Source organism: Lytechinus variegatus, chromosome 14 (genome assembly GCF_018143015.1).
Source record: "Lytechinus variegatus isolate NC3 chromosome 14, Lvar_3.0, whole genome shotgun sequence".
In the NCBI taxonomy this organism is placed as follows: domain Eukaryota; kingdom Metazoa; phylum Echinodermata; class Echinoidea; order Temnopleuroida; family Toxopneustidae; genus Lytechinus; species Lytechinus variegatus.
In genome coordinates, this window is record NC_054753.1 from 30319516 (window position 1) to 30332025 (window position 12510).

Consider the following 12510-nt stretch of genomic DNA (forward strand, 5'->3'; position numbering starts at 1 on the left):
CGCTAAATCAATTTACAAACACGAGATCTAAATTTCAACAACTTACACCCAATGTGTCTATCAGTATTGATGCATTGAAACGTCGATTAAGTTTGGGGTACAACGTATACCTGAATACAAATTCAACTACAAGAGTAAAACATACCCATTTTTCATGATTCATGATTATTTATAGAATTATTTGTATAATGTTTAAACTTGAAGATACGTTAATGCCAAAGTCTATATTATTATACAATTCTTTCATATTATCTTATTTATCTTATGCTAATATTGCGTGGGGTAATGGAACCAAAAAAAATGTTAATTCGTTATTGCTACTGCATAAACTGCCATAAGAATTTACACAGGTTCTCCTAACTGAGCCCATACTGATCCAATTATAACAAAAACTGAACATAAAACATCTGATATCAATATCTTACGAAGTGCAAATTTTATGTTCAATACTAATCACTCGGTTCCACGCAGTTTGAATTCAATGTTTATACGCAATACCCAGGTTCATGAACACAATACCAGAGGTTCCAACAATTTTCATATTAGTAATCCCAAAACAATCCTTGCTTATAAATCCATTATACATAAAACACCAAATTTTTGGCATTCATTGCCTCATGAAATAAGAGAATGCTCTTCGCTTTATGACTCATAACTCCTACATTTTCTTAAAGTATGTTTAGATCATTTATATAGGTACATGTCAGTTCACGATTGGGTAGGGGGTTTAGAACATCCGTACATTTTTTTTCTCATGTCATCATTTTAACCTATATCAATGTATCATACTGCAATGATGGCACTCGGGGTCTGCCTCGTCAAGACCATTCAGCAGTTCAGTCTTTTTCAGTCTCCCAAATTTCATTAAGGCGGTTTTCCACTAGGGCGCGGACAAGACCAGGAAGGGTTGCGGAAGCAACTTTTGTCATTTCGGCATGCTGTCCGCAACCAAATTCCGTAAAAGATTATGGAAATGATCTTGTCCTAGGACATAACCAGGGTTGTCAGCGTATTGTCGTAGGACTTTCCTGGGACTGTCCTAGGACAAGATTATCTAAATAAATTTGCCGGCGTTCTGTGCGGACAGCATCCAAATCGTATTAGGACAGAACCGGAGACATTTAGGACAACGTCACGAGTGGTGAATTCAAGGACTAGGACAATCGGACAACTTGAGAATACTCCATGAAAATTATCATTCATATATTTTTTTAAAGGAATTTAGGGGTGTTATTTGGGGTTTTTCGACTACAAAGACTATGTACACTGTTAAAAATACCATGATTTTACAGAAAAAATAAAGACTATTTTGCAAAGAGCAATCACAGAATCGTTCTGTAAATTCATAAAACAGGAATTTTTCTGCATTTAACAGATCAGGTCTGTTTAAAAAGGGGAAAAGGGTGTTTTATTAAAGGAAATTTGTAAGGTTCCATACACCCAATACCAATTTCCTGTAAGATTACGCAATTTGGTAAGATTACAGGTGTTCTCGAGACTCTGCTGCAGGAACTTCTTTTATTTTAAGGACAAATTTTCTAACAGTGTAGGTTTTTCTTTTATTTCAAATCAAATTGCATACATTGGTGGAAATCCCAAGGGACAGGGGCGACGCGTCTCCTCACTTTTTGGAAAGGGGGGGGCATTTGATTTTTGGAACGAGCAAAAAAGAAAAAGTGGAAAGAGAGGGACAAGAACAAGAAGGGAAAAGAGAAGAGAAAAATAAGAGGAAAAACAAGAGGAGAAAGACGAGTGAATTAAATAAGATGAGGGGGTGATTTTCATGTCACTATGTTCGCTCATGCTTTGTGCTCGCATTGCCTAATCTATGAGAGACATACCTTGCTCAATAGACTTATATTGAGCTTAAAATATTAAGTTTTGAAGTAAATATATAAAACATCTCTCGGACATTTACCGGAAAGGGTACATAGTATTAACTACTCTTTTTATTTCAATGCTATAAAACATTGGAATTCTCTTCCCAATGACTAAAATGGAATTGAATTTTTTGAAAGAACATCATTCACTCGAGTGTCAAACAGAAGATGCAAATTATGTTATACGGTTGATTTAGCAGACTATGTTCTTTCCCTGCCAGGTAACATTATTTTACATATTTTATGATTGGACTTTTTAACCGATTTGTCTATCTCCTTTTCCTCCTTTTTCTCTCTTCGTTCCATTATCTTCTTGTTGTTATTGTTATTGTTGCTGTCGTTGTTGTTTATCTTTTTGTTCTTGAGCGAGAGAGCCTTCAGTATACAAGGCATGAGTAGGCTGCACATTCAGACCCTTATTTCGAGTGAAGGGTTTGCCCAGCAGACTACACTCTCAATCAAACCTTCTATTTAGTGTACCAGAAGTAATGCCGCAGTTCAAGAACTTAAAACAGAGCCATCATACACAATTTTGAAACCAGTCTTACTTTCCTGTAAATTATTTCGATAAACTGATATTATTTTCTTGTTTCTTTCCTACTCTTCTTTTCATCTTTCCCCTATATTTTATTTACATTTTTCTTTCTATCCATCTTTGTTTCTTTCTTTAATTCTTTCTCCCTTTCTCCCTTTCTTTCAGCACCCCCCCCCCCTCTCTCTCTCTCTCTCACCGATAACACTGTTAGAAAATTTATCCTTAAAATAAAAGAAGTTCTTGCAGCAGAGTCTCGAGAACAACTGTAATCTTACCAGATTGCGTAATATTACATTACATCATGTATAATTACAGGAAATTGGTATTTGTAACCTTAAAATTTAATTAAATAAAACACCCTTTTTCCCTTTTTAAACAGACCTGTTCTGTTAAATTGCAGAAAAAAATCCTGTTTTATGAATTAACAGAATTTTTCTGTTATTGCTTTCTGCAAAATCTTCTTTTTCTGTAAATACAGGGTTTTTTAACAGTGTACCCCCTCCCCCACCCTCTCATCGTTTTTCAAGCGCTCTATGTAGTTAGTATTCAATATGATCAAATTTTGATTCAATGTTTTCATATTTACAATTTAATGAAAAGAGAAATCCATAGATTCAATTCAAAAGGAAGAATAGCTATATGCTCGATATACTTCGATTTTAATCAAATATACCTTGGTAGTTTTTAGATAGCAAACTCTAGATTGTCATCTCGGAATTATTTTCCCTCGTTTTCTATCTTCATCATTTATATATCTCATAAAATAATCAGATATCCGTTTTGTTTTCTCTTTTGCTTTGCTCAATGCATTTTAATATAGACATAATTATAAGGCCTAAGATAATAAAACAATCGAATATCAAAATGTAGCCTATGTATAATGTAATAAAATAATTAGGCCCCTTTCATCTGTAATGGTGATTCTTGATTTAAGTATAAAACAAGATATTTATTCTATAGCCACCATATTAAGAAATCATACATTTTTCTTTATTTTCATACTGTATAGTTAGTAGTAAACAATGGTCCCGTAACACAAAGGTTAGCGATGATCGCACGCTTGGTATTCATGATTAAATTGTACATTGTAGTCAATGCAATCAATCGTAGAGATATTCATCTAAGATGTTTGTTAAGGTTCGTGTAGCAGGCCCCAGATGTACATTTCAAACATGACGCCCATTTGCTCTTTTTCATGTTGAACTAACTAGGCGAGATATCACAATGTAAGCGACTAATCGCTAAATGAAATAGCCTATCAAGATCGTCGTTGCATGCGTATTTTGTTCACTAGACTGAATAGGAACCAATCAGAATTGTTCTTTCAAATTTGTGTTCCTGTGCCCTGATGTCACTGGTTATACATTCAAAATAAATTCATCTCATAGCTACGCATAGTCACTAATAGTGATGCAGTCATGGCGTCATGAAACGTATAGCATAAAATAATTCAAACCTTACCGAAATTATAAAACTATGAGTTTTGTAATAAATTTACTTTTGAAATACTATTTCCCCTTGGATAAACCATGGACCTATCCGTAATAGGTCCATGGATAAACAGAGTCGTTCTAAACATAGACCAACTATACACAAGAGAATCTCATAGACTAACCTCGAATAGAGCAGTAACTCGATAACATGCATCTCTAAAATATAAATCTACATAATATATCAAATATAATTATGTAGAGGTGTTGTGGCTCAGTGGATAAGCCTCCGGACTGTGAACCACAAGGCTCAGGGTTTAAATCCCACCGCAGCACTAGCGTCCTTTGGCAAAGCGTTTATCTACATTTGCCACTCTCGACCCAGGTGTAGTAAATGGGTACCCGGTAGGAAGGAATTCCTTGAATGCTCGATGCGCCCGATCAGGTTAGCCGTGCTAAAGCCAGGGTAATACTTTGCAGCGCTTAGCAACATTTGTATTCAGCGCTATATAAATGTTGCGTATTATTATCAAATCGTGATATTTACACAAGAAAACATAATTTATACATTATATTCAAAATTTAATCCCTTCTATAATTATGTCAAAAGGCCCTTACTATATAAGTTGTTTCTTTTTTTGACGAAATTCTATTTTGTTTTTACTACCGGGCATGGTGGCTCAGCGGTAGAGCGCCCGCCTCATGAACGGGAGATCGTGGGTTCGATCCTCGGCCGAGTCATACCAAAGACTTATAAAAATGGGACCTTCTGCCTTCTTGCTAGGCGCTCAGAATTTAGATTGGAGAAGGGTAATGATGACATGTTATGTTATGTAGGGCCCGCTGGTAGAGCAGTTTCCTAACTGAAGTGGCTACCCTGGGTAAATAAAACATTATTATTATTATAATTCCTTGAATTGTATATTCGTTTTGTATTATTTTGTACTTCTTGTTTTGAACAAAGCATTGGCGAATGCCACTGACGTTCTAATAAATTAAATTTAATTCATTAAAATTTAAAGTAAATTTGAAATGTTATTAAAGGAAAATAACCATAGATCAACCAGAAATTGTCCCTCTACGTCTAAGATAATCCCTTGGTCTCTTGAATTATTGCGTAAAATGGTTTTTATTTTTTTACAACTTATTTTTTTAAAGGCTGTTTTCATGATCCTAAAATCGAACAGAATTTCGTCGTTTGGGGCTTGTAATAAAAAAAGCTAGTTGTTATTCTTATTTTCCAGACCAATGTCTACAATTATCTCATTTTACTTGATTAAACTTCCATTTTGAATTTCGAAATAAGGGGTGGTTTAGTTTTGTTATTTTTCACACCAATTTGTTAGGTGAAAATTCGGGATAACGATTGCAGAAATATTCTTTAAAAACTGTTAAAATTTAGCAGTTTTAATGGGTGTCAAATCCGGGGATCAGAAGCGATCGTGGTTACATACTTGAATGTAGAGAGAGAACACCGGGCACTATAAACTTGAGCATATGAGTCAAATAACAATCGTTTACTGAATCTAAAATTAAAGATGGTGAAATTTATCTGTATAACTCTTCTCTAAATAATTCTAAGAAAGCCTCTACACCAAACAATGAAATATAATGCAAAATTTGTAGTTATACTTTACACTGTAGTACAATTCATGTATATATGCAATATCATAAATGAGATAAAGTTTATATTTACATGCGTAATTATATTGGCAAATGCTGAATTTCAAAATTATCTATCTCCATCTGTTCACTAATATATGAAGTACTACTACATTGCTTCCTTTCTATTTCAAAGGTAATTATGAAAAATTCAAGAAAGAAAAATAAATTGGTTCTTCAGATGTCTTGTTAACATTCTTAAAAATAAAGAAAATAAAAACAGTATAATTTCAAGACTACTGTTCAACAATACCTATCTTTTTATACCAGCAAAATATTTTATTTCTCAAAATGCTTATCGGTGGTTGGTATATTGACGAATGAATATAAACTATATATTCCTATCTCCACCTGTTCTCTAATATACGAATGAATAATATATTCATATCTCTACGAGTTCACTAATAAAAAATAAAATTATATATTCATATTTCCAACTGTTCACTAATATACGAATAAATTATATATTCATATCTTCACGAGTTCACTCCACCTGTTCTCTAATATACGAATAAAATTATATGTTCATATCTCCACCTGTTCCGTACTATACGAATGAAATATATATTAATATCTACAACTGTTCACTAATATACGAATAAATAATATATTCATATCTCCACGAGTTCACTAATAAAAGAATAAATTATATATTCATTTCTCCACCTGTTCCCTATAATTAACTGATTTCACCATTGGATGAAGATATCACATGGTAAGTAATATACATGTATATTGAATATCGGCACGTGTAAAAGTAGATTTGTATTGTAGCAGGGTGAAAGCACGTCAGTTTCCATACTACATGGTGTGATATAACGTCGATTACAGTGATACCTTGATAAAATATAACTTATCCCAACAAGCAAAGGCGAGCATGCCTGGGGAGAGGGAAACCAAGTAACACCAATAACTCTCCAATGTCATGTTAAGTGCTTGGAACTCAACTGTTTCCTTCAGGTTCAGACCATCAAGATCATAGAGCCTAATCACCATCTTCCTATTCTTACAATCAACACTCGCTACATACACCCTGTCCTGCTCATCCACGGCAGCATACAGGTAGACATCCTCTGGAGCCTGTAGAGATTCACCAGCTTTCCCATCCCTGTCATAGACCGTCACCACGCTTGGATCGCACCAACATGAACTCGTGACGATCAAACCCGTCATGGTGGTTGATGCCTGATACATCTTGTGCTTTGTTTGAACAATGTGTTTAAGAGTGGATCCGGTCGGGTCATAGATATATATTTGGTTTTGATTGTTAGCAATGATGATTTCATCTGATGGACTTCTGTTAACATTGAGAGCATTAGTATTGTCTCTCACGTGGATTATTGCCTTCCTGGAGCCAAGGGGGGAGTATATGTAGGCTTCATTAGTACCGTATAGCGATACGCATAAATATCCGTCTTGTTGATAGACAAGATCATTATATTTCCTGTCATTGGGTATGTTACTATACTGCTGCTTACCACCATTTGAATCAATGATATCAATACCTTGTGCAGTCCACCCATATACGATACCCACACTGTTCTGTGAGTACCGTGCCATTCCGTAAACATATGACCGTAGATTTACCCACTGAATGACTTCAATCTTCATGATCTTAGGATCTGATCCTGAGATGCTCCAGAGGTCAAGACGAGTATTATCTGCTGGTTTGAACCTCTTTTCCTGTGATTTCTTCTTTATGGCTGCCGTAGAAGAATGATCAGTATATTCTGAGATGCTCCCGAGGTCAAGACGAGTATCATCTGCTGGCTTGAATCTCTTCCCCTTTGCTTTCTTCGTAATTGCTGACGCAGAAGTGTGATCGGTAGCCTCCTTCAGCATGGCATCTAGATCCTCACAGAGCAAGATATGAGCAGATAGAGTGTCTGTCTCAAGATGACCCAGTCTGTCATTATCTACCAAAGTAATTGAACTACAAATACTCTTGATCCTCTGTCGATCTTTTGACTTCAAGACGTTGAGGTCGTCATCAAAACTTCGCTTCAAAGCATTGAGTTGCTCCGTGAGATTTCGAAGATTTTTTTCCAGCTGTTTGGCCTTGATACTGTAGGCTTGCTTGACATCATCTAGTAGTGTCTGCACTGCAGTGTGTACCTCATGACGTTGTATTTCTATGTTTTGAATGTTCTTTTCCAGCTCTGTTTTCTTATCAGCACAGCGTTGGGCAAGGTCTTCCACCTAAGGAATGAACGTTTGAAAAGTAAAAACAACGCTTTACTATCTGCAAATATCCCTTTAATGTGAAAATAACAGAATATTAAAAACGATAACTACTGCAGAATGACATGTAATAATCAGTAAAAGAAAAAGCCATATTTACATGATTTTGTGTCATTAATACAATAACGATAACGAAAATCGGTTATGAAATTCAAACAAAAAATATTGGGAAGAAATACATTATATACAACAATGATTACAATATTGATGATGGCACGTTAAATTGATTGATAACGAATTTATTTCATTTCAAAATTACAGAGAAAAGCGAATTCTAAATGAAATGAAATGGAAACCTGGAGAGCAAAGCTCGTTAATGAAGGTTTCTTCAATTAATAAGACATATTGATACAAAATGCAGAATTCAATATATATATGATACACAAATCATCATATCTTTCTTGTAGAAATTAGATATAAATCCTTGTAAATTATTAGTATTTAATCATATTCTCCCAGGTAAAAAATAAACAAGGCTGAATAATATTACAAGATATGACAAACAATGAAAAGGACAGACGAAATAAAATAGAATAATAGGTAATAATAGAACGGTATAGAACAAGGCATGAAAAAAAATTACAAGAACTGACAAATTTTTTTTTTTTTTTTTTTTTGGGGGGGGGGTTGAGTGCGCCTGGTGGATGCCTTCCCACAGAGCTCTTAGTTTCTATCTTAATTTGTATTGTTCAAGCATATGTTTCATCTTTATTGCTATTTGATGTCCTTGTGTACGACTCCAGGAACCTACTAGACAAATTTTGTCTCATTTCTTGCTATATTTTTCGTATATTTGCTATTTTTTATTTCACCACTGCATTACTGTGTTGTAAGTAAGTAGCCATCTTCACATGCATGTTGACCATTTCTTGTACTGCATAGGGTACAGTGTACGGCTGTGCGCACTTTCACAATGAAATTGGCTAGGCTGACAGCCTTAGCATCTATTGTTTCCATTTGTATTGTGTCTTTCACAACTGAACTTGTTCATTATACTACTGGTCAATGTACATGTAATGCTGTTAAACCTGATCCAAATGGAAAGCACAAATATGTTGGTATACCCATTTAGCGGTATGCTAATTCTCTTTCTAGATTTCGCATTTTGCTACTGATCTCGGGAGACATCAACCCTAACCCTGGGCCTTCTAGTGGATCCAACCTTTCAGCTGATACTTTAACTTCACATTTTACATATGATAGTCAGACACTTCATGCCCTTAATATAAGGGATAGTTGTTCCACGGGAAGATGGCGAGAAGATAATCCCATTGTATGGGACCGGTTGGTGTCTCTCGGGATCAGTAGACTTTGTCGAAGGCGGAGGACCCATCGGGGCAAGAGAGGAGGACGATGCCTCTTAAAGGGGCATCTTAAATTTGCCAGCATTAATTCCCGGTCACTACGTAATAAAGCTACTATTCTTCAAGATTTTGTTATAGATCACAAATTAGATTTTGTCTGTGTTAGTGAGACATGGCTGACTTCAGATGACGATGCGGTCATAGGTGACCTGTGTCCTGACTCCTACACATTCAAGCATTGTCCAAGGGTCTCTGGGCGTGGCGGTGGAGTGGCTTTTCTTTACAAGAACAGTCTTAAAGTTGTCACCAAGCCGCATGAAAATTTCAACAGTTTTGAATGTCTATCCGCAACCATCTCCAACAATGTTAATTGCATGGACATCTCTGTAATCTACAGGCCTCCTGGTGGACATAGCTTTTCCAGATTCCTAGATGAATTCTCTGATTTCCTGGATAGACGCATATATCGAACTCCACCTTTTATCATCACTGGCGACCTGAACATTCACCTAGACAATAACTCTTCACCCAACACACAGAAGTTTAATGATCTAATTAGCGGTCACACCATCTCTCAACTAGTTGATACTCCAACACACGACAGAGGTCACATCCTTGATGTCGTCATGGTTAGGGACTCTGATGATCGAGCTCTCTTATCGAAGCCTCGAGTCATACCTGGCATCTCAGACCACTCTGCCATCTTATGGAAGGTCAACTTTCCCAAGCCGAGTCGGTCCCAGTCCACTATAATCAGTCGCAACATCAACAACATCGACAGGGTGACTTTTGCGAACGACATCACTAAATGTGACATCATTGCTCCTGGGACAGAGAGTGCAGATTTTTGTGTCGACACCGCTGTACATCGTTATAACTCTGAACTGGGAAGGATTCTCGATATTCATGCACCCCCGAAAGAAAGGAAAGTCCGGATTCATGTTGACTCTCCATGGTATAATGACAACATCCGCTCTCAGAAGAAAAAACGAAGAAGGCTGGAGAGGCAATGGCGACAGTCTTCACTTCATATCCACCGGGAACTCTTCTCTGCCCAGCGTGACCTTGTCAATTCCCTTGTGAAGAGGGCAAAGCGTTCCTATTATGTGGCTATCATTGAAGACTGTCACGACGACTCTAAAAAACTTTTTTCTGTGGCTAATCGGCTGCTGAATCGTCGACAATCATCACCTCTTCCTTCCCACTCTGACAGCTCGCAAATGGCATCTACTTTCCTTCACTTCTTCCAGACCAAAGTCAAGATGATCTGCGATAGCTTAGCACCAGATGAGTCTCCACACAGCCAACTCACTTCCTCCTCCTTTGACACTATCCAACCTACCACTCCTGACGAGATCATGTTACTTTTCCGTAAACTTCCTTCCAAGTCATGTCAGTCAGATCCCATTCCCACTAGATTACTTAAGGATTGTTCCCCTTCTGTTGCTCCAATTCTCTCACATCTAATTAATATGAGTATAGAACAGGCATACGTTCCTCCCTCTCTGAAAGTTGCTCTCATTACCCCACTGTTAAAATAATAATAATAATAATAATATAGGGTATTTATATTGCGCACATATCCACCTTGTTAGGTGCTCAAGGCGCTCCTATATTACCCGGCTAAGCTAGGCGTTCATAGCGCACACAGCTTTTTAAGGAATTACTTCCTACCGGTACCCATTTACCTCACCTGGGTTGAGTGCAGCACATTGTGGATCAATTTCTTGCTGAAGGAAATTACGCCATGGCTGGGATTCGAACCCACGACCCTCTGTTTCAAAGTCCGAAGACTAATCCACTGGGCCACAACGCTCCACATAAAAAAAAACCTCCCTGGACCAAAACTCCCTCCAAAACTACCGCCCAGTTTCAAACTTACCATTTTTGTTCAAGATTCTTGAAAGGATTGTGTTCTCTCAACTGTCCGAATACCTTTCAGATAATGATTTGCTCGATCCTTTCCAGTCAGGTTATAGGTCTAATCATAGTGTAGAAACACTACTTCTTGACACGTCTAATTATATCTTACAAAGTATGGATAAAGGGAACACCACAGCTCTTTTGCTGTTAGATTTGTCCTCTGCCTTCGACACGGTAAACCACACTATCCTTTTGAACACACTTAGTTCACTCGGTGTTAAGGGTGAGGCTTACAAGTGGTTTCAGTCTTATCTGTCATTTCACTCTCAGATTGTTTGTATCAACGGTTATAAATCTGATGCTTTGCCTCTCTCTTGAAACATTCTGTTGAAGCATATGCAGACGACATCCAACTCATGATTTCTTTTAATTCGAATCAACAAGCTGCAGAAAGTTCCATCCATCGTCTTGAATGTTGCATGGTTGATGTTCACAACTGGCTGACTTCTCACTCTCTTAAGTTGAATCCAACCAAATGTGAATTTCTTCTTTTTGGCTCCAAAGTACAGCTTAGTAAAATCCACATCGACTCCATTTCATTTTCTGGTCTCACTGTAAATTTGTCAAGTTCTTGTCGCAATCTGGGTATAGTTTTTGATTCTCACATGACAATGTCAAATCACATTTCTTTTATTTGTAGATCAGTTCGCTACCAATTGCGAAATATTGGTTTTATAAGGAATTACTTGTCTCGACCGGCCACAGAAAAATTGGTTCACGCTTTAATTTCGTCCCGTCTTGATTTTGGAAATTCCCTATTGTTTAATCTACCCCAGAATCAGTTAGTGAAAGTTCAGAAACTTCAAAATGCTGCCGCTCGCATCGTTTCTCTATCCACCAGGTGCACTCACATTACTCCTATTTTAAGATCCTTACATTGGCTCCCTGTAAAACAGCGTATTATGTTCAAGATTTTGTTGTTAACTTTCCATTGTGTTCATGGCTCATCTCCCCAGTACCTTATTTCACTGATCAAAAGTTATACCCCTTCAAGATCCTTACGTTCCTCCCTTTCCAATTCTCTTGTTACCCCCAAAGTTTCCAAAACTTGGGGTGAAAGATCATTTGTTTACTCATCCTCGAAGCTATGGAATAGCCTCCCTCATAACATCAAACAGTGCTTGACTTCTGAAACTTTCAAACATTACCTCAAAACATTTCTGTTCAATTCCTCTTAATTTCTTTTATAATTTCCTAAAAAGCGCCTTGAGCACTCTACAGAGTGGATTTGGCGCGATATAAGTCTTAATTATTATTATTATTATTATTATTATATAACAAAAACAAAAGACAAAAACGAGTAAAGGAAGACAAACAAAAGAACAAAAAACAAAGCTGCACAAGTAGAATGAAAAGAGAAATAGAAGGGAAAACAAGTGAAATAAAGGGAGGGAGAGGAAGGGGAGGGGGAGGGAGGGAGAAGAGAGAGTTCAAGTTCATTTAAACCAATCAAAAACAAGAGACATATTACACAGTTTGACAAAAAATGAGAATACATGATGGGTTCGGGACCCCATAGGAGCAGAGCCTGGTGA

The 12510-nt window shown here is 36.8% G+C and overlaps 1 protein-coding gene across 1 annotated transcript; it reads left to right on the plus strand.

Annotated features, from left to right (window-relative positions):
• The first annotated feature begins 9426 nt into the window (after positions 1–9426).
• LOC121427303 lies at positions 9427–10593 on the plus strand. The gene has a single exon (XM_041623640.1). The coding sequence runs from the start codon at positions 9427–9429 to the stop codon at positions 10591–10593; it is 1167 nt and encodes a 388-aa protein (XP_041479574.1).
• The last annotated feature ends 1917 nt before the right edge of the window (positions 10594–12510 follow it).

Coding starts and splice junctions, on each gene's coding strand:
- LOC121427303 (XM_041623640.1), top strand. CDS start 9,427: ATGGACATCTCTGTAATCTACAGGCCTCCTGGTGGACATAGCTTTTCC.